The 24,020-nt window shown below is 33.1% G+C and overlaps 1 protein-coding gene across 1 annotated transcript; it reads right to left on the reverse strand.

Moving 5' to 3' along the window:
- Positions 1 to 1,622: 1,622 nt before the first annotated feature.
- On the reverse strand, positions 1,623 to 11,512 carry LOC106680020 (cytosol aminopeptidase). The gene is made up of 11 exons (XM_014419476.2): positions 11,267 to 11,512; positions 10,131 to 10,246; positions 9,711 to 9,891; positions 8,897 to 9,057; positions 8,717 to 8,819; positions 7,448 to 7,628; positions 4,855 to 5,001; positions 4,597 to 4,788; positions 4,368 to 4,520; positions 3,814 to 3,887; positions 1,623 to 1,876 (listed from the first exon to the last, which is right to left on the reverse strand). Exons 1-11 carry the CDS (start codon positions 11,351 to 11,353, stop codon positions 1,700 to 1,702), a joined length of 1,572 nt encoding a protein of 523 aa, XP_014274962.1. The 5' UTR covers positions 11,354 to 11,512; the 3' UTR covers positions 1,623 to 1,699.
- Between the last annotated feature and the right edge of the window lie 12,508 nt (positions 11,513 to 24,020).

The following is a 24,020-nucleotide window of genomic DNA, read 5'->3' on the forward strand; positions in this document are numbered from 1 at the left end:
GTCTTGTATGAGGATTCCATGTCAGTCGTTTGTCGAGATGTAGTCCTAAGTAACGGATCTGTTCGACAGGAATAAGTGGGGTATTATTAAAGGATATTGTAGGGCAAGAGGTCATGGACAGTAACTTTAATTGTGAAATATGTTCAAATAAATTGATAACTATATTAAATCTTGATTTTAATCCAGCATTACCGATCCCACTGTGTCTGAGTGTCATTTTCTGAGAGTCCTCAAAGTCCTTTTTAGAGCGATATTCTTCATAAAGATTTTAGATTAACTTGTCTATGTCTGATTAGTGAAGAATTAATTCTTAATTACATTTCAAATCAAAGGATTTTCGATTTAATTTTGTTTTTTAATTTTTTTACTGTTTTTTAGTAAAAAAAACACGGCAGCAGATCGCAACTTAGAATAACTATACAAAATAACTGAATATAAAATAATACCCTAAATATAAAATTGCCTTACATATAACCTATACTTTAGTGTTTACTCTCATTTCTTGTAGTCTTTTTCATTGAACAGGGTAAAACTTCTGTCTTAAGGATAATCAAGTTTAATAATGAGTATTTGAATACTAAATTACTATTTCTCTCATATAAATAATGCCCGTCAAATTGCGACAAAACAACTAGGAAATCTGATCAGCAAAACAGCATTGGCAAATCTTTATCTTTGGGTTCTCTAGGGGCTCTCAAGTCTCCCACTGGTATATCGAGTTGAAGTGGCTCTTCCAATCTCCCGAAAGCTCCTTTGTGTTTTCCTATTCTTAGTTCTTAAAATCAAAAAACCTACCTATATCCTAGATCTCCTCACTCTTCGTTCATCCATCCACTCATTAATAAACACCAGATCACAACCGATTGATTCATGTATGCCCTCCTATAGAACCGCCTTTTTACAGGCCTTTTTCCCTCCATTCGCCAGTCCTCATCCATTCTTTCCTTTAAACAACACCTATTCCTCTACTTATTGCATATCCAAACCTCCACATCATTGTTATCAATAGGCAGTTATTGATTAACATTATAAACAGTAGTAAAGCCAATATACCGATGTAATTTCATTCTACTATCTGAAAATTTGTAAATGCTTGCCAGATAAAAATCTTAATATATGAACCTTGTATTTATTCTTAGGGGATATATGTCCCAGAATAAAATTATTTTTCATTTCATTTTTGAAGTGTTGTAGCTCGGCTTACTTTTGTCCAAGGACGGTGAGGCCACTTTCTCAAATTGCATAAGGGTGTGTTTGTGTAAAATTGCATGTTCTTCTACCTTATATTTGAAGAGATACCGAAAAGCGAATAGCCGTCTTCTTATGTCGGGAAATATAGCCTCGCGGCGTGTTTGATCGTTTTTTTTTTGCGCTTGACGGGGTGGAACATTCCAGATAGAAACGTTTTTAAAAATTGGTTATAATAAAGAAAATACATTGAGATTTTTCACGATTTATCCATAACATCCATGTTTTTTGTGGGATCCTAAAATGTGGTCGGTAATTTTTGGGAAAGGATGTTTGGAGGTTTGAACCTCTGTGGAATTAAGTTTGCATACTCAGCTGTAAAGTGTAGTAAATTAATAGAATATATTAAATAAATTAGAAAAAAGAATCATACGTTTATGTGAAACGAATGTATTATGTGTACTGCATAAATAAACACGACACTTATATCACAAGACTCGCTGCAAACTCGTTAACAATCGTCACCCTTGGTGTGGGGGCAGGCTACTTGGTAAAGGAACTGGATCATTGACCTTGTCGGGCGACCGCTCATCACACCTGCGGTCAGGTAGGGGTAGCCTATCCCGTTGGAGAGCATTCCTGTACCCCCGATGTCGATGTGAGCGAAGTCCACTTCGTGAATGAATTCCTGGAAAAGAAAAAAAAAATTTGTCACAACATCATTAATCATTTTAGCAATGATGTTAGTCAAATGTATGAACAACGTGTTAATCAAAAGAGGAGTTTTTTACTTTTTCGGCTCTACCAATACCCGTCCTAGTTGCAGGAAACAATAAAATTGGTGTTATAATAGACGGTTTTATTGGAGAATTTATACTGAATATATATTTTTAAAAAACCCTAAAACTGCCATACCCTCCATTCCTAAGATAAAAACAATAACTTAAGGGCGATAATCTACTAGTTAAATAAAATCTTAATTCTTAAAAATAATTGATGAACAAAGGTTTATTTATATGATAAATATTTGACGTTTCTTTTCTTTTTTAGGTTGTCTCCAATAGCTTCCTTCATTAATAGCATTTTTCGATATTAGCAACTTCGGTACTGATTGTGTAGTGAGAAGAATGATCCCACTTTTTCTATAATTGATACCATTTTAATATTAGGGTTTGACTAATTTTTGAACGGTTTTGAGTTTTGGCTAATCCTGGAATAGTACAGCTATGATATCCTCCCTATTTTATTTTCTTTATTGCACTAATCTTATTACGCAAGCTGTTTTTATTTCTTTGAGTAGAATGGCTTTTGTACGTTTACTATTATTAGCGTATTTATTACTTTAACTTTCTACTGAAATCTTCAATTGACTTTTCGTCAAGCCCGTTCATGTTTATAAACTATTTTAGATTTTCTTTAATGTAGCTTTTAAAAGGGACTTCTAGGTCTACCAAGACTTAATTAAGACGGAAATTATTTCTGCCAATTCGTTTTGAATATCAGATTTTTAATAGCTTAGAGGGTCATTCGCACACTCCGTAATTCACTAACTGCAAGATTCCTAGTAATGCAAATTCTGAAAAGAACCTATGTGAAAAATAATTCTTTAAGTAATGGGGGATGTGTTTTTGGAATAAATGCGTAGTTAAATCGTTAAATCCAAAACCTGAACTGTTATAAATTAGGCCTTTATGAAGCCTGGATTCTAAATACTGTTTCTTATAGTTCGCTAAGGTTAAGTATAACGAGTTCTAAGGGTCAAGTTCCACCATTCAACTTGTGCTTTACAGTTTTATTAGTATTTTTCCCTCTAAGCATATTTTTTATAAGTTAAGACTATAATAAGTGGGACATTCTAAAGCTGTACTATAAAATAGTTAGTGATTTATCTTCTATATAAATACATATTATATTATTATATTTATAATCTAACCGCTAGTCAGTAATTTAAAAATCAAATCATGTAGCAGTGGTAAGGACAGACCTGTGTTCTAGGATAATTGGGTTTAGTGCGTACTTTTCGTGTTTTGCCAGGGTGATTATGGGTTAGTGCATTAATGTAAAAGTTTATTTTTTTCTATATATTTATTTTGTCATGTTCTATAACCGACTTTCATGTCTATCACTAAAGATAGTATCATGTTAATCTCAAACAATTGAGAACTTTTTCGATGATTACGTTAATTACATAATCCTTCGGAATTATTTTCCACTTTCCTCACAACCGTTATTCCTTAAATGAGTCTTATAAAAATCTCATACTCATATAGCCGATAAGGTAGGGGTAGGTTACTGCTGGGTACCACTTAACTGAACTATAGATTTCGTGATCGAAACTTGTGTCCGATTGTAATATTCAAAACATAATCATCTCAGGAACGTTTTACTTAACATAGCATTTCACGTTACAGGAAATATAGTGCTCTCTTAACCCATATAATATTATTCACTTGTTTGTTTTGTTTGTTTAAATTTTATAATTTAGAATAATGTAAAACACGAACTTTATGTGGGAAAAGGAAAATGTAATTAATAACAACAGTTTTATATTTATTCTATAATTATTACAATTACGTTTAAACCTGTAATATATATAAACATATAGAAAGGTATTTTAATTCTTACTTTTAAAAACGCTGCTTGTAGGCAACTGTTCCCAGAACCTTTTCCGACGTTGCACACATCAGCGCCAGGTATCTCTGCAGCATTAAAGAAAAATTTATATATAAAAAATAAGTTCATAAACAGTCAAGACAAATTACTAAATTATAGTGTACAATATCTGCTATGTGTTTCAAAAAATTATATTGACAAAAAAATGTCCTTAATACAGATACATTCTGTTTTTTGTTTTTTTTAAGTGCTATACACAAAATAATAGCTATACGTTTTTTATTTCTCGAGTTTTTTTTGTTTGTTTCTTTATATTTCTTTTTTATATACGATGGCAGTAAAAAAATGTGTGTTTATGTTATAGGTAAATTTATGTTAGTAAGAGGTAAATGTGTTTATAAATGGTGACACATATTTAGTTAAGTGCAGCTTACAGCAAATGAATTTGGATTAGAAGTATTATAATTTTAGAAGGATAACGGATTGGTATATATGGTTATTAAGTATATCCCCTCTCCTCAATTCATATTAAATATTAAACTGCTGTACAAAGCTCGATATATTACCTGTTACTCTCCTCGTATATATTTTCCAAAAATTAGGAAATCTCCAAAACCTATCCCCAGTCTCTCCTCCAGCACGGTCCAGTTCGTACCACATTTCATTAGAGGTAGTAAATGTACCAGAAGCTGCAGTTCCTATTGTGCTCTTCATCCCAACTAGTTTAAACAATAATACACTTAGCATTTATGTTTAGAGCTATACAAACTATGACTGTTAGAAGATAGATCTTACGAGTAAGTGAAGCTATTGAAATAACAGCGCAAGGTTTGTGACGCTGAGTGTAAACCAGGGCGTCTGACAATAGGACCGAACCTTCGTTGTTAGGGTCAACGATTCGTATAGATTTTCCGTTTGCGGGAATCACTATGTCTCCGGGCTTGGTTGCGAACCCGCCGAACATATGCTCGCAAAGTGGAATCAAACCTGAAAATAACATTATCATTAAAATTTTATCATTAATCTACGATCGAAAGAGGAAGGCGAACCTACCAATGACGTTGATCGGGAGTGCCATCCTGGCGATGCATCTGATCGTTGCCGTTATCACAGCTGCTCCAGCCAGGTCTCCCCTGTACTCGGACATCTCGTGACATGGTTTTGGGCAGAGGCCTCCGGTATCGTAGGTGATTCCTTTACCTGTCCCAACATAACATTATTATCACAATATCCGAGTACGAGAATTGTAAAAAATCTAATCCCATTAATACAGTCTAAATACAAATGTTGCCATCCCAATCTCCTGATCACTCACCGATCGTGTTTTCTCATTATCTTTTCCACCAAAAGAAATTGGCTGCAAAATGTTAAAAGAACCAGGACACTTCGTTTTAAGGTTTCCGAAAAGAGAGTATTGTTTAGAACACGAGTATTAAGCTAGAGAGATAAATTCAGAGGAGAAGTGAGAAGACTACCCTTGGTCATGGTGGAGCGTATAAGTAGTAGACATATTTCAATTAATATCATAATTGGAAAAAAATCCAAATAAAAAGAAAGTGTATTTCAAATTTTAGCTATGGGTAAGCCAGCTAACCTGTATATCCATACTCAGAATACCTGGAACTCAGAAGGATAACGCCAAGAGACAGATAAGAGAAGAAGTAGGCTCAGCATTAGATAAATTTGTGTGTGTGTTAAATGTTAGATAACTTAATGTTAATAATGATAGTGTTAAATAACCCAATGTTAAAAAGAAATGATATCTTCACACACACAGAGTGACTTGATGAGTAGGTGTTGAGAGGATCAATGATGAAGAAAAACAAGAAAACAAGAAGGAGTAGGCTCTGTCTATAAAATTTCAATATTATGCATCACATAGTTCTGCCAATCAATATCGATTGGCAAGCTACCAAAAATCGAAATCGTAATTAGATTTTTAAAAACCAAGGCCATTCTCATCGGTTCACAATCCTTTCTTATTATTCATTATTAAACCTCAACAACATAGCTATCTAGTTTCAAAACACAAAGAAAATATAAATACAAACTTAGACTTAAATATTTAGATATTAAAATACACTTAAAAATTTAGGAGTCACTTTTGATCAATACCTATTATTAAATAGCCTTCCCAAATAATCCGAAAAACCATCTCAGTCCTTTAGCAGTACTTAAGATCCTATGATTCATTTCCTCGAAGAATCTGTCAGCTTCTAGTACCCTCCCTCATTATCCCACATCTCGACTACGGATGCCTAATGTATGGTGGACTATCCAATATACAAGAAATGAGAATAAAAAGAGTTATGATCTGCTTTATAAGATTCATCTCTGTATTCCCAGACTTCATTCTATCTCTCGCTACTATTCCGAGCTGGCTCTATCCCAGTGTCCAAAGATTATACCTTCTTGGCAAATTTATATTTCAATCCCTATTCATCAAAAAACTTTCCTATATCATTGACCTCCTTCGCTTATACATCCACCTGTTATATACAAGATCCCAACCTAGCGATCCACACGTCCTTTCCCATAGAACTACTTCCTTTCAAAATCCTTAGCTGTTCGAGCGATCTCATTTTGAAACTCCTCACCCATATCCAACCATAAAGTTTCCTCCATAACATCAATTATATCTCCATCCGCTTGATTAGCAATATTACGTGAACTTGCAAATAAAAAATATAAATTTGAATAAAAATTAATCTTTTATTCATATTTTATGTACATAATTATTATTATAGTTTTATGTGATTTTGTTTAAAAACAGTTATTATAAAAAGACATATTCTTTTGAAATTGTTCCAAATTGTTATTCTTTGGGGACTTAGTGTCTCAGAATAAAGATTTATTTCTCATTTCAATTTTTTTTTTTTTACAATTACTTATCAAGGGTTTATTTTTATTATATATTCCTTAATTAATAAATCATACATTCTAGATTGCTTATTTCATCAGCAATAACACTGTATTCGGTTATTCTGTTAATTATCTTCTTAGACAGGAATTATCAGAATTGAATAGATGTACTTCATTATTTGGCTTTTTGGCTAATTCTGATTCATTTTACTTTATATAAATGAATAAAAACAATAGAAGATGTAAACAAGGTATAAACAGATTGTACTGATGTAAGAGTGAGGTAGCCATTTGGATTAGGCACTAATGAGTTCGATTTGAAGATCTTCCTGTGGCACACTCATGCTTTACAAAGTTTTGTTTAAATGGGGCCGTCCGTAGCTGTGGGGCCCACATTATAAAAGCTTGACTCCAATCATGGTTAAAACAGGTTGGTTACCTCTAGATGACCCCCCTGATTTTATGAAAGGGATCATGAAAAAAAAAAGTCTTGTTTAAAGGCGTAAAACATTTTGTTCATCAACACCTATAAACCTTTACAAAGTGAAGTTCCCTTAATGAAGAAAACTCAACCTTGTTAAGAAATAACTTGTTTCCTTGTGATATACTAAAGTACTAGTAACTTTTGGTTAATTATTTTGCAATGTATATTTAAAATAAATTTTAGAAACACGTCGTTCTCATCATTGTTTTACACAATATATTAATGAAGAAACCATTTTTCCTGAACAATTCAATATTCGCATTTCTTCCATTCTAAAAAAAAACAAACTATTTAGCTTACCTACAAAAACCACAGGTAAGTCCTCAATTGCACCACCACAATATTTGAGCTCCAAGAACATCGGAGGCTCACAAGAAGTCTTGCCAAGAGCCACGAATGCCCCCATCCGGTTCGTCTCGATCCAGTCCAAATCGTGGACTTCTACTTGAGCACCGCATGGGCACACGGCTTCGATTGCGTTCTAAAATTATAAATCAGATTTAACCATTACATTTTTTTTTTTACAGTTTATTTTTATTTATAAATCGAAAAGGGACTAACCTTTGTTCAATTTAATATCCATAACTAAACCCCTATTACACAATGTTCATAGATTGTTAGTATTACAATTAGTGTTACTTGGTTATATTTAAAAGATGCAAGAAAGTTTTATGTTGTTTCATTATTGAAATTATGTACTTAATAACCTTTTTATAAACCAGGATTGGAAATACAGGAGAAATAATATCGTCAAAATTGCTTTATTTATTAAACTGGTTCGTCGGTCAGAGGTACAAATTTGAATTCAAAGTTACTGCCGAAATCAATATTTCTTATAGAAACATGTTACCCAACTAAGTTACTTGCCTAAATGGATAAATAAAAAATACTACACTTCTTAAACGTGCAGCACCATGAGAAATACTGCTTTTTACTCTGTACAGCATACTGAAAAATGAAAGAATAAGGTAATAAAACGGTTAGGAAATTCCATAACTCGGTGCTACAACATGTCCCAATCTATCATTAATTTATTATAATGATTAACTTGATTAAAAGGGAGATCTGACCAGCCTGAAATCTGAGTCAGCCATTTTAAGTCCTTATATTCCTGCCCAAGTCAAGTTACTCACTTACACACGTCAGTTTATAATTTTATTGTGCTAATAATCAGATCTATTTATAAAGTTAAACAATTGTAAATTGTAGTTGTTTTGACAAATAAACATTTTGTTTTGCATTTATTGGAGGGGATTTAATTAGAGGCAGTCACCATAACTCCAATATACCTGTAATTATACCTATCCCCATATCTAGAGAAGACCTTTAACAATTATGTAATTAGTGCAACTATAATACATAGCCGAAATGATGGAATGTTTTTCTACAAATATTCTATCTATAACACCCAAATGCTTGTTTGGTATGGATTCTATGCTTGTTGGATTCTATTCCTTAGTTATGTACAAAGATTATGAAACAATACACAAAATATCTCGAAGATAAAATGTTAATAAACTTTATGAATAGTTTACTTATCAATTCAAACTAATGGAACAATAAATATACCTCTGCAAAAATTGTTGGGGTCATCAAGTTAGCCGGGACCTCTTCAATATACCTGGCCAAGTTTTGTGCTTCGGCTTTGCATATTCCTTTTTCCCACTCTTCTCTAAACAAAATGGAAACATCTAGTCACTAAAAGAATTTAAACTTAATCGTGAAAAACAAATTTTACAATCTACATACATGTCCGCTGGTCCTCCCCCAGCACTGTAAGGTAATAGAGTAGCCAAAGGAGTTCTTTTCTCTACGTTCTTCAGATCCTGGTACTTCCAGACGGCCAGAGCTGCTCCCTCCGCAGCGGGTTCAGGTGATGTGAAGCCTTCGACGAGTATTTGGTTGATACCCTAAAATTGTTCCTTATATTAACTTATTCGAACGTTGCACCCTTCTATTTACCATGTTAGTGAGATCAAAAAAGCCAGTAAACAACTTAATATTAAAATTGAAAGTCTATCTCTTTATTAGTTGTTAAACATATCACTAAATTTAAATCTATCGCGAGTATGCTGATTGCGTAAACTTTAATGATTTTCTTGAAAAATTCGGAAATGGTTTTTATTGATTCTGTTTTTCCTTAAGAAAGTCACAAACGAGGTTTTTAAGGGCTGTCCTATTAGAGAACCCTCTGACAAGCTATGTTGGGTTCCTCAGGGGCATTTAGGGCCAAATTGCATCCATACCAGCTAATTCTTTTGCACGAAATCCAAAATCCTACATTCTAAGGCTACAACGTTTATGATAATAATGTCCTGAAGTTCATTTTTGTCGTTAGTTAAGCTTGTATTGTACACTAGGAATGCATTTCCTCTTAGGATGATTGCCACATTACTCACCCTGCTTTACGCCATGTAATTGCAATTGCGTTTCACTTTGAGGACAGCTTTAGTCTCCACTGTTCTGAGTCACAAGGGAAAATCAATTACTTTTCATAAAATATTTTCAAAAAATGAAATATCTTGCAATTATAAGGAAAAAAAAAACAAAATCATTCCCTTACCTCATCTTGCAACTTCTTGGCACCGACGCCGGCTGCAATTCTGATGTTCTCTTTGCATAGATCCAGACGTTCGTAGGGGTCGAAACCCGCTCCTTCTGGGCCGACTCCTGCTACAGCAACAGCGGCGAAATCATCACCCAAGTTAGAGAAAATTTGGACCTGACCAAGAGGTACTCCGGTGCTACAATTGTAAAGATCTATTCAATTTACAGTCACATTATTAAAGTAAAATAAGAGGACTTAATTTTTTTGGCTCGAGTCCTCCGTTGAGGACGTATACAGCGCCAGAGTGGGAATGTCAAGGTTCATTTCTCGGGGTCGCCTCGAAATAAACATTGACCAACTCAGGTAAGAATTGATCCCACAACCTTCTGAACCAAGCCTTCTGAACTTAAAAGAATTTTGTTTTAGTGCACTTACCCCCTCAGCAATTCTGAAAGCTTCCCGGATTGACCGCTGTCAAATAAAGAAGCAGCTTTGGATAGTTTAAAGTCTCCAGGATTACATCCGTCGTAACTTCCAAATACAACTCCTTTCTGTAACAAACATTATTTCAAATTCATATTGCGTTGCGAGCAGAACTGAAAGAAGTTACATAGACTACTCCATACCAAAGGACACAAAATCCACTTCGTTCCCCACAGACCAATCAAGATTCATTTTTAAATTATCCTGGTAAGAGGTAAATTAAAAATTTAGGAAGGTGTTAGTGATTCTTAGGATAGAATAGGATTAGAATAAGAATGTAATAAGGAGGCTTTTTCGTCGGAAAGTAGGATAAATTTCTCTATGCTGGAAAACATTCGGTACGAGATGTAAGCGCTTCATACATATATTTATTACTCTGGGAAAATAAATATTGTAAATAATATTTTATCTGTAGTTTAAAAGGGGGAGAACGAGGTAGAGGGATACTCAGAGATAACTTTATTTATATAAGAATACATCTTGTAAATGTGATGTAAGATTATAATGGTATGATACAGACATTTAGAGAAACTACCCATTGGTAGCACTCCAATTAAATTTCTACATTAGAAGGTCTCCAGGCCATCTTCTTTTCAGGCGCGTCAGAGGATTGTCAAGAATGGAAGAGGAAGCAAGGTTAGAAACTAGTGGATTTGGGTGGTTCGGGAGAACCTCTTGGCAACTAGAAGTCCACTTCTTCTTTTTATTTGTTGAATAGTACACCACTCAGTCAAGTATTCAAATGAACTTCATCAACTAGTTATAGAGTCATATTTTTTTCTCTAATCCTACTAATAGTTTACACATTCTGAATACTAAAAAAAATATATATTTAAAAGCAGAAAGCAGTATATTAGGTTTTAAATACTAATAAGAATTAACTAAGCGAAAATAGTTTATACAATTTTGTCACTGCTCATCTTCTCTGGTTTATTAATCTTGAATCATAAACAACTACTAATACCATCTTAACCCACCATTTCAGGTTATACATACAATCCAAAATTACATTCGGTTATATAGTGTTTATCCACCACAATATAACCTGATGTAAAATCGATTTGGTGAGGAGAGTAGACAAAACTCACCTTTCCTGAACCACCGCCACCACAGGAATTCCATCTCTTGAGTATGTAGGTTGTTGACGGCCGAGGGCTCACTACGCGTAGTACCATACTCGGCGCCAGTCTGATATTATTTATGCCTGTGAATTTTGTAATTGATTGAAAGGACGAATTTTATTAAAATCGCATGGCGTGTATGTAAAGTGTTTGATTTAAGTGTATACTTTTTCAATTTTGTAAACTTTCATGTAATATCACATGTTCCTGAAATTTCTTTACAAAACAGGTGTTTTCGTTTTCGAAAAATAATTGAAATTTTTGGTGTTTCTCTTAAAATATACATATACATATATTTATTTAAATGAGTAATAATTTCCGTTTAATAAGAAAATGTTTCAAAAATTTGTTTGTTTTTTTATTTTAAATTTTTTTCTTGATTTTGCAAGCTGTTAGTAAAAAGAAAGTACAACATATTTTCGAGCTCATATCCTTAAAACAGGAGTGCGACGAATAAACATGAATATGGGTAACCCACAACTGTAACAACAAACATACAAAGATGTATCCCGATGGAATAATACATAAGCTCTTATTGCGAGCTCATTAAAACACATAAAAACAAAGAATCGGATCAATTCCAAGAAAGAAAAAAAAATCAGTGCCTGAAAAGAGAATGAAGTGGAATAGGTAAAAATAAAATAAACAAATTTTGGGGGCATCTATAGTAATAAACCATACTGTCGTATTGTTGGATTGATAGTTAAAAAATTCGAAATCGTAGGTTAATATTAGACAACTTATGGTCCAATATTTCAGATGATGCTGGGGCAAACCAATGTAGTTTGGAGTTGAAGATTTTACAAAACAAATTCGATACTTTGTTATGAAAGTATCGATTTTTTGAAAAATTAGTCAGTGACAATCTTCATCAAAAATGCGGAATTCTGACAGTTATCGTAGGAAGTTGTTCCAAAACTGGGAAAACAAAAATTCAGTGATCGAATTTACGAGTATTATTTCTACCCAGTAAAATATTGAGATAGTTGATTTTCATTGATTGATTCCTTCATTCATTAATTTCGTTGACGTTGAATTTTCAGGTTGAATTCATGCAATAAATCTCAAACACCACACTGAATAAAGCAGTAGGTAACCCTCAGAGTAACATACGTTAAACAAGCTTGTAATATCTTGTAAGCTTTTATTGGGGCTGGAAAATTGAGAGATTTCTTGTAAGGTTTGTAAGACATGTTCATTGCACATTTTTGCTCATTTTCTACACCCTTTCCTTCGGCGTATTGTTTGTAGAAGGAGCACACGGGGAAGGCTAGACCTGTATAAACCTGTGTCAAATATACAAGAGACTTGAAGATTCCTTCAAATAAAGTCCACTTCTTTGGCAGAACCAGAGTTTAATAGGAGTTTTTGGGAAATTTAAAGAATTTTTCATGTTGGGTTAGCATTAGTTGCAATACACAATAGACATCTGAAGTGAACTTAAGGTTTAATCAGAATGAAAGAATGATGGTATAACTATCTGGAGGAGAGAGGTTTTGATCGGTCATTGAAGCGAGAATCTTTTCGTGAATCCATAGTTCATTTAGCTACCACATCTCCAAAATCCTTCACCCTATGGGTCTTCGAAGTCTAGTCTGACCATCTGCCCAGTGTGAGATGCAGAGTGCAGATCTTGTAGAAAAAATCATGTAGCTTCAATTCTCCTTTGTCTTTTCGAAGCTGAAGTTCAGGCCCTAATTGACACTCATTTTTATTTATACGAAAACCATTTTCATGACGTCGCCGTTTTCAGTGTTTCGTCCGATTCGTTCACCTACATCATAATCGGCCGTGGTGGCATCACTTAAGTTAGGATGTTAAATTTAGTTTCATTAATTGAAATTAACTAAAGTTTTTATGAAACTGAATTGAACACATATATGAAGACAAGGTTAGACTTTAAAAACATATGTGTTTTGCGAGAAGTGAAAAAAAGAATTAAGATTTTTAATTTTCGTAAACGTAGTTCTTTCATCTCACGCTAGTTCTTAAGCGGAAAAACGCAGTGAAGTCAGTAATCATTGTTTCAATTTTCTTTTTTGATCCCTCTATTTCTCCAACTTATTTTTCTGGAAATTATTCGATTTCTGTATATCATATTTGTTGGTCAGAATGCACTGAATATTGTTTATTTTAAAAGGACAATTCAGTATTTAGTTATCCTAATAATCACACTTAACCGTGAAAACTAAAAATGACTTAAAACTGAACTAAAATTGCTACAACAAAATAAAAAGATTTGAAAACTATTTTTGTAGTCAGAAAAAGATCAAAGAATAGGCCTAGAAATTATGATTTTAATGGAATATGTAGTAAAGGGAAATATCGTTTTTTTGAAAAATTTCGTGTCTGTGGTTTAGATGGAAATAAACGTTTTAATGTCCCTGGAATCAAAATAACCAAGGCTCGCAAAATGGTGCGTATAAAAATAGCTTAGTTTAAAAACGAACAGTTATAGGAAAATGAAATTACATATCTAGAGCAGATGTAGGCCTGGTATTGTAAAAAGTTACAACTTTGTTGAAATCAACTTACCGGAAGCACCACTTTATATAATCGATTTTACACATTTATTGGACTGTTTTTGAAAGGGCGTTTAGCAGCCTGGTCATCAATGCCCGTTGATACATTAATCGGACTTTCTTAAAAACAGCTCTAGTGATTTCACTTAAATTCAGTAATTCAAAGTAAAATTAAGTGTTCTCTTATATTAGATAGCTCTTATTTTTATAAAAATAATTTGTCATGGCTAAAATGACAACTTTTTAAAAATTTCTTTAAAGCATCATTAATTGTTTATCCAAAATAGTTATCATCTCACATTTTCATTCGTAATGAAGACACGATAAAATATAAAATGATTTTATAATTATGTACTGAGATGAGAGTAAAAATATATTTTCCAGGTTAAAAACACATTAAAGGAAATAAGATTAATATATACCAAAAATTTAAGAAACATTATATTTAACATAAAAAGTCGAAGAAATTAACGGAATATGACGAAAATCGCATAAATAAAATATTTGATTTAGCACGAGTTTTAATGTAAACTGGCCGGCACATAAACCGTTAGTTTTTCCGTTTCGCTAGTCTAAAATTATAAATATTTTTATGTCACCATAGATATTAAAAAAAAAAAAAAGAGGAAGATAGTTAGGGTGGCGGTAAATAAAGGTATCAAAATAGTAAAACGAAACTGTTTATTGTTTAACTAATAATACCAGTTTAATAATAAACCAGTTTAATAATAAATTGTTTTCTTTTACTATCTTGATACCTTTATTGACCTATATCTTCCTTCAATTTACTTCATACTACCAACTATCTACCACCAATATAAAAAAATGAGTTTGAATTTTCACTCAACTGTATATGAGCCTTTCAGTTGGCGAAGTGAGCAACTCCAGAAAGCATTCTTGATATTTTAAATATTAATTGATTAAAAATTTAGCATTGACTAAATGGTTAAAAGCAGGAAGTTAACTGTTATTTTTCAATATTTCTGCCATACTGGTAGAATTTAAAATTATAAATAATGCATAATCCATGAAAATGTAATTTTCTTAAAAAACGTTGAAATTGGAATTTGTCAATCTGTTAACTGAATGGCTCATTTGGAAAATTAATACAGAACGTTTCGCAAAAATGAATAATATATGTTCTGAAATGAAAGTTGTATGATGAGCTCTCCACACCAGATTTTTTTTAAGTCGTTAAGTAACCTGTGGACCACTTAACATGTGTCTTCCTCTGGAGGACCTAGGTTTAATAATTTTACTAGGTACTAGGAATAATGGTGGGGGAACACATTCGATTTATCACAGAAGGTAGGAAAATCGGCAACAATAAGCGACGATATCCGATGGAAATAGCTTATAAAACAGACAAGCCTTATTATATATTAATGCGCCATCTAAATTGGTATTTGGGGTCGTGGGCCCCTCTCGAAAATAACAGATGTGCCGGTGAATAATTGATTCGGCGTGATTCACGCTGGCGAGGGCGTGCGAGGAAAAACGACCGGGACCGGTCTAGAGTTACAAATTGCCGCAGCCGGGCAGACAATGCAGCCGCATATGCCCCTCCTGTCTTAATGGTGAGGGATACTTGCAGTCGTAGGAGCTGCCAATATTGTTATTAGCATTACTATAGCTCTTTTACTGTCCTTGTTAGCGATTTGGTGTAAGTGTTTATTATAGTCAGCGTGTATGTGTTAGGGGATGATCGTACGTTTGGAGGATGTAACATGGGGCAGTTTTAGGAATTCTTGGCATACTGGAGATATTGTCTCGCGAGTAATATTGTCAAAACATTGATACATCAATGTTTGTAAAACATCAAAACTCGTAAACAGCTTTATTCAGTGGAATGCACAAGTCGCCTTCCTTACATACTCTTTAACTACCAAATCGAGAAACAAGTTAAAATACCAAAAACAAACTAGGTCATGAACAATAATATACAGAAATCAGGAACATTGGAGAACACTTTACAACTGAAAGAAAGGTTAAGCTTCAAAGGGTTTGAACTAAATAAGTTAACAATATTTATCCAAAGTTTGTATTTCATAATAATGAATAATCCCTATTAAGATGACATAGTGTTTCATGAAGGACAGCAGAATTCGTTTATATTGTTACACAATTACGCCTAAACACGTTTAATATAGTTTCTTCAAATTTAAAAAAAAGTTCCTTGAAATTAGGAAAATCGTCATCTATGTAGCGATTTCTATTGTTTTGATCCAAGATACGGGTCTTTTTGACAGCCCCATATTTGTCAATTTAATAAATGTAAATATATCAACTATTATCACGCAACTTTTTCTACTTTTTTTCGTTATAATTAACTTCATTCATAATTAATTTTCTCCAAGAAGAAAAGCAACAGCTACTACAGTTGATAAAAAATATTCGATTAGAAATTGCAGATAAAAAATAATAAAGTATGTATAGGGATTTTTATTTTTCAATTCCGCTTTAATATGGCGATCGTTAGAAGTTGACCACGTCATCAAAACTTGGTCTTAAATTCGGAAAAAAATATAGTTGTTTCCTTCAAATTCGACATGAATATTCCTTAAAGGCATTTAATACTAAATGTGTTGGAATTTTTATTTATTAAGTCCATTATTTGTTATTAATATTATTTTTAAAGATTCATCGTTGGTTTCGAATTGTTTGACTTTTGCAAGCGTAGTTCTGAGCACACTTAGATATGTGGCCATAGTTGCAGCATCGGGAAGAAAATAGTGCAGCCCGAGAGAAGCCAGTTAATAAGGCTTGGAGACAATTTGATTGGCCAAGAGCAATCAGAGCGAGTATGTTGCTCACGTAGCCTCCTAATCAGCACCTGTCTGTGATTCCCTCCCCCTCTGTCCTATCCACCTACACTATGTATATACTGCCACTATCTCTATGTTTATATATATTTGTAACATCTTGTAACTTTATCCACATATCATGTTCTATTACTGACTGCTTCAATTACATTAATTAGTAGAGGGGAGGATGTTATATAAATCCACAGCAGCATGCAGACTTAAATCTATTGAACTTCTAACGAATTAAAAAAAAATCGTTCAAAATATATTTTAGATTAAGAGTTGTTCATATATAATCTATGATTTAACCTAACTCTACCTTGGTTTAACTCAGTCCTGTCTATTTTAAAACTAATACAGTACAGTCTTTACCTCACAATCCCACTTAACTCGGCCCAGGCCACCGCCATCCATAGATCTCTCTAACCATCAAGATTTTATTGTTTAAGATGAGGAGAAGATAGTGAGGGTGTGGTCAGCAAAAATACACAAATAAACAAAACTTCTTTATTTGCGCCGACGTGTGACCTAAATTTCAGGCCTTCATTAGTGTTTGAAAAACAAAATGATATAATAACCCTAATTTAGATAAGAAAAATATAAAGAAAATAATAGAAACAAGCTCGGTAAAATATGTAACAATAAATTAGATAGAAAGTAGTAAATTGATCCTAGTAGAAGATAAAATATAATTTTGAAGAGGTAAGACTGAAAAAAAATTTACTACTTCCAAATTATCCCATCATTCCTTATCTTTAAACCACTGTTTTGATTTCGACAATACTTCCATTCAACCAACTCCATGACAAACGACTTCTCTCTGAAAGCATTTAAATACAATTAGAATCTTCTCCTGACAAACACAAACTTTCTTTAGCCTATTCCCAAATTGTTAATTTATTGAAACAACAATATTTTTTTTTCTCCCGATAACTCCTTATTATATTAATTTTCTGTCTTTGCTTCGTTAATTTCGTCTCCAGCTCATATTACGATAAGTTAACTATAGTAACAATTCAACTATCTAATAAAACAAATCAACTATCTATTTAAAAATGCAATTATTTAAACACCCTTTCATTTTCGATTAGTTCTAACGTATTTTTGCATTTAGCGGAGGATATTGTTTCTTCGTACTTTTAACGGAATCTTCGTTAAGTGTCAAGTTCTCTCTGAGTGTTGTTCCTTCAATATATATCTTTCTGGACATGGTATATTTCTTTAGCTTATCCATATTACTGTGTAGCTTTTACCAATTGTAATACTAATAAATTGTAATACTGTAATTGTAATATCCTTTGATCCTTGTTTATTGTATCATATATATATAACGTTACCGTTCTTTTCATTGTTTTTATTTTTAATTTTATTAAATTATTATTATGTATATTCTATTATTCATCATTTAAATTTTCATTACCTTTATTTCTATGTTTACTTGAACACTGGCTTTAATTTTTTTCTTTTGTTTGTCTAAGTCTTACCTCAACTACATTATATTTATCTCCTATTACGATCAATTTACTACTTTCTACCTAACTTATTTTTATTTATTTTTCCAAGCTTGTTTAGTATTATTTTCTTTATATTTTTGTCTCTGAATTACGGTAGTTATGTCGTTAGCCCTGATGGCCTGAAATACAGGCCGAAACGTCAGTGAAAATTATTAAGTTTCATTTATTTGTATATTTTTTCTGATCGCACCCTCGACCATCTTTTTCTCATATTAATCTACAGTCAACTATTTACACCTCATTGTTATTGTTAACTTTTTTTTAGTTAATTTTTTTTTTGTTACTTCTCAAATATTAAATTAAGTAATGATTTCATCTGTTACCTACTAATGTTCTTTATTTCTGTTGATATTCCCTATGTTATTTAGAAAATAAATTTAAAAAATGTTTACTCAATCCTACTTTCGCCGACAATATTTTTTTAAGGTTGTGGATTGTTGGAAAGAATATAATAAAGTAAAATTATATCAGAGTTGTGATTTTACTTTATTGAGCAATTGCTTCTTTCCGTCAAATACAATATACAGTCCACCGTAAGCATGATTTTGTTCATGAAAAATTTAAACGAAGAAACTTCTAGTTCACTTTTAATTATCTAATACAATTTGATCGTTCTGAAAATTTTCTTTTAAATCTTTAGACACGTTATAATCGATATGATCATTAACAAAAAAATACTAAAAGAATAGTCAAGAAGTGAAAATTCTTCTGCCCCTGTCAATGTCAGTAGTCATTCAAAATTATCCCATTAAAATTAAGCCTTACACAGCACTAATTGAAACCCTAACTCCTCCCTATCCAACTTTCGAACTGGTTTGACTCATAAAACGATCGTAACTTCGAAAAATTTCTGAACAAATAAACTAATAGTGTAATACTTACTAGTACTAGCGATGATATATATATATATATATATATATCATAATATAATGATATAACCGAGCACCATACATAACAAGGGCTGTATCCCCCTCCTCCAAACATTTCTTACCATTAGGCACGGCCATTAGAGATGACCTCTGGCTGGCCAACATTAGCCTGGCTTTTTCCGCTCCTTAACCCTCAACCCTTAACTGAAGCCACTCTCCATTCCCAATGGGGCTTTCCCTTCATTATATCCCCCCTCAGTTTTTTGTTTTTCAGGCATGTCATCAGCTATGGTTAATATGGTATTTCGAGTAATCTTAGCTTGATCCATTCCGTCGCTACTAATACCCTTTCCATATATTTATATTTGCTCAACTTTTAATAATGTTAAATGTCAAATAATAGCAATGACGTAATTAAATAATAAAAACTAGGAAGAGACTCTTAGATTAATCTTTTATTAAGTATTTATAATAAATTTTTTTTTTATGATTGCTCTTAAATCAAACTGGTCACCATTAAAATATTTAAGTATTTTATCTAACAAATTAGAAATCCATAAAAATAATAAATTGAAATTAAATATTGAACAAAATCGCTCATTTGCCCTTTTAGGGCTAAATTCTGGTCTCTTGTGGAGCCGGATAATAGTTCGATGAAAAGTAATTAACCCTTATCCACGTAGAATTATCAACTGGTGTAAATGTTATAATAATAAGTTGTTTTACTTAATAAGCCTTAATCCATTTAGAATTAATATTATTCACAAATGTAGAACACATTAAAGATTGAGTAGACGAGGCCTCCAGGATCATTTTGCCCGGAATCCGGGTTCAGCCAAGAATCTGAACATTGTGAGCATGTGCTTGCAGGCTGTCCGGACACCTGACTTTAAAGTTGTTCTTGTTAGATTGTGAAGGATTTCAAATAAATTTTTTTTTTATACATTTCACTGGAAGGATAATATAGCATTATTGGCATTACGGTTGTGTTTATTAACTGATTAGTTATGAGTGAGCCAACTTTGTACGTCCTATATGGCAACGTAGGGTGATTAGGATTATAATATAGGAGAGATTTCTTGTTTCTTAAGGCTTGGAATATGAAAGTGCCAAGGAGGTACAGTCTTCAGATACTGGGATAGAGCAAACTTTTCTCGGAATAATAGTGAGATATGAGAACGTCTGGAATATCGAAAGTGAATCATCAGACGCAGTTCAACTATTAATTGGAATGAAAGGTTCTCTATCCAAGTTAAGTAGATAAATTCTCTTGTGGTTCATAATTAAGACTGTACAAAAAATGCCCGAACATTGAAGTTGCATTCCATTAGCCTCCCCTCAAATATACAAATTGCCGAAAGTTGGCCCATACATTGCCCAATGACGGGATGTCCAGAGGAGAGGGTAGAATACCCTAATTATAATAGAGACAAGAGGTAGTGGAAGGGACTGAGAAAAAGGGCAGCCATATTTTAATTAGGAGTAACAAAGTAGAAGGGCAGCTCCAGATAGAGTACTAATGATGGATGGAGCCCTAAGGAGGCCGGCCCGGCGATCCCTCTCCATTAGCCCTCCAGTTGGATAATTGCGTTATATCTCCCACCCTCTGCTAAATGCAAAGTCCGAGTACTAGCGGCCAACTTCTCCATCATAGCTCGTTACCTAAGGCTCTGTGTCCTCCTTCCATTTCTCTCCCTCTTGTTCTTGTATGTATGCGGCTAGTGCCTTCACTATATTATTACGTTTTAGCATTCATGATATTATTAATATACACAACAATAACATTTTAATTTTTATTATTTATTACTTATTAATTCAACTAACAGTTGCTTAATAATAATGTCCTTATCCAATCATCTCTCAATTATAATTTTTTTTTATTTCATACCAGATCGGCCTAGTGGGCCTTACATGGTTGATATAACTGTTACATTGTAATTTATAATTCTGATTCATTCAAGGGGGTTAGTGGAAAGAAATCATGAACTCAAACACATAGGACTAGCTGGTATTTGTGAAAAATTCGCTAAGTAAAATGGTTAGTCAATAATGTGGAAATGAATGATAATGGATAATAATGGAATCGACTATTATCGAGACAAAATAAAGAGGGAAGGTCTGGCGGATTTACCGGAGAACCTCCAAGCGCGTATTGGTGAAAGCCCTAATAGATGGAAGAGGATCCTTCCAGAAACCTTGCAATAATGGAATCGACGGTGGGTGGATTGCTTAAAAGGGGCCACCCTAAGGAAGTACTTTCCAACCGTTGATTCACGCCTAGAATCAACGTGGGTCCTCCCCGACTACTGGATCTCACAGTTCCTCACGGGGCATGGGGGTTTCCGAGCTAAGCTCGCCGCACATGGCATAAACATCGATCATCTATGCCCAATTTGTCAGGTGCCTGAGACCGCCGAGCACGTCTTACTTGCCTGTGCCGCCTATGAAGATTTGAGAGCCAAGATGATGAGGGAAACAGGACTCAGGATGATGTTCTGACTGAGAGCGATCTTCCTGAGCTGATGAAGAAAGAAAATTGCCCGCACTACAAGACCTTCGTGTATGGGTGGAAGAAGGCTGTTGGCCCTACTCACTTCTCCCTGGGTAGGAAAGAATAAGCTACACCAGCAATGCCTCAGGAGGAGAGCAAGATTTATTTTGTAGCAATAGCAAGCTGTGTGCACAGCTATATAAATGTTTGTCATATGCAGCAATGAGTTGTACCAACTGCTGCGAACACCCGTATTGCCTAATAGGCAGGGTAGGGTGATAAATAAATAATAATGTGGAAATGATTAGTTAATAAAATTAAATTGATGAAAACTATTTTATGTTGAGAAGTAGTAATAAACATAGGTCTCAATGTAAAAAGTTGAAAACATTGTATACAACATCATTGCTAACTCTGTGAGGCCTAAACAAAAAATACAAATAAAGAATTTTGACATAATTTTAAAACAACACTAAACATAATTTAAAAAATCAACTGCTTATTCTACACACATCCTGTCTTAACCATCATTTTTTGAATAGCTATATGATAGTTTCTAACTTCTTTAATTCTTTCGATTAAGTTTAATTTTATTTCATTAAAATGTTATAAACTATCTGGATTATCTATATAGGAAGTCTGGTAAGTCAATTCATTTAAAATTTTTGAGGTTAATGACTTCCATTTTGAATGAAATATTTATTAATTATTCATAACATTGTACAACGTTTCGGGACCACTGTCCCATATTCATGCACCTTAAAGCCTTATGATTTCATGTGGGAAATCATGTCAACCATTTGTGCATCTTCACTTCTCCTAAGGAGAAAAAAGTGCATTAATATGGGACAGTGGTCCCGAAACGTTGTACAATGTTATGAATAATTAATAAATATTTCATTGAAAATGGAAGTCATTAACCTCAACAAAATTTAAATAAAGTTATAAACTATTTTTTTTTTTCGAATTTTCTACTTAAAAGTATTCGCATTGTAACAGATATGATCTCATAAACATATGCCAGCCAGGTGATCTCGTAGCATAAGGTAATTTGTTACATATGACTAAATTATAGTTTAGAACAAAAAGGAATAATTATTGATTTACTGAGAGAAAAATATTCGAGACCCTCAGCACTTCTTTAATACCAACTCCATTCACACACAAACTGTTCACGCCCTTAATCCACAAAAAGGGCTTTGCCATTTTCCTAATAGTACAATAAGTGTTCCGGTGCTAAATAAATTCTTGGATAATGGATTTCCTCTTCCATGACTCTTTTAGGCATTTCGTCAAGACTCATTCGTGCAACATGCCCTGCCAACCCAAGGCGTCTGAGTCCAACAAAGATCAGAAACATTACCATGATGTACATATTTTTAAACTGTGTGCATTTAAGATATTATTAATAAACTTATATGGCGCAATTCCATTAAACACACAACGCATGTTTGCAGCTAGAACATTCCCTAAATGAATTTATACGTATAATTGATAACCAATAGCCAATACAGATGATGCAGATTTTAAATAAAAAAAAAAAGGTGCAAACGAAGCGAATAAACGGAGGGTGAAGTAGCCATTTAAATATAAATGGTACGACGAGGGAGGGATATTGTGACGGTAGTTAATTCTGAGTGCATGGGAGGGGTCGATTTGCAGTAATTAACAGGGTACACCACGAACTTTAGGAAAAAAAAAAATCTCTTTTAAAAATCCGTTTCTCTGGGGAATAGGCTGCAATCGGTTAGCTAATGAAAAACATGGATCGCATGCACCGCTGGGATTTATACACTCTTCCGCTTAACGTTTCCAGAAATTTTATTAAACCTTGCGTTTTTTTTTTTATTTAATACGGTGGTTTTTAAAATTGTTAACCTATTCTTTTAACATGAAAAATTTAGCCAGCTATTATTTCAGGTTTGGTAAAAAAACGTATAATAATGATTAAGCGATTTGAACAGATAGCAGGTTTAAGAACCACTGTTGCACGTCGAAATTTGAAATACTCTAATACGGTATATGATCGTTATTAAATTGGCACCACAGGATTCTTTATCACATTTTAGAACGAAATTTGTAATTTTAAGAGTATAATGTTATGTTTATCGCAAGTGTATAAAACTCCTGGTCTGTGAAATTTTTCATTTACTATATTTTTTGTGCTTCACCAATTAATTTACTTATGTACCTATAGCCCAGAAGGAGGCAAGAATGAAAGGTGGTTGTGGATAATAATACAAATAATTAAATTTAGAAATAAAATACAACTTTACTACTAAATTAAGAAAAATATACATTACAAATACTTAATTAAAAGAAAGTTAAATTTAGCAAAAATAAAATATTGTAACTCAGTTATAAGTAATATAATTAAAATCATCCTCATAAATAACAAACTCAAGGTGTTAAATATGCTGAAACAAGCCTTCAAGAAAAAACTAGGATATCAACAAACGTTACGCTCTTGAACAAAACAATAACCATTATGGTGAATATACTGAACTAAAATGTTACATCA

This window comes from Halyomorpha halys, unplaced genomic scaffold, assembly GCF_000696795.3.
Source record: "Halyomorpha halys isolate HHAL.00 unplaced genomic scaffold, Hhal_1.1 Scaffold239.1, whole genome shotgun sequence".
NCBI classification, from domain to species: domain Eukaryota; kingdom Metazoa; phylum Arthropoda; class Insecta; order Hemiptera; family Pentatomidae; genus Halyomorpha; species Halyomorpha halys.

Bases quoted from the DNA above. Each gene is read 5' to 3' on its own strand.
- LOC106680020 (XM_014419476.2), bottom strand. From the start codon at position 11,353: ATGGTACTACGCGTAGTGAGCCCTCGGCCGTCAACAACCTACATACTC. The intron at 5,002-7,447 runs GTAAGCTAAATA...ATGTTGGGACAG, and splicing joins CTTACCTGTGGTTTTTGTAG to GTAAAGGAATCACCTACGAT. The intron at 4,521-4,596 runs GTAAGATCTATC...TGTTTAAACTAG, and splicing joins TTCAATAGCTTCACTTACTC to TTGGGATGAAGAGCACAATA.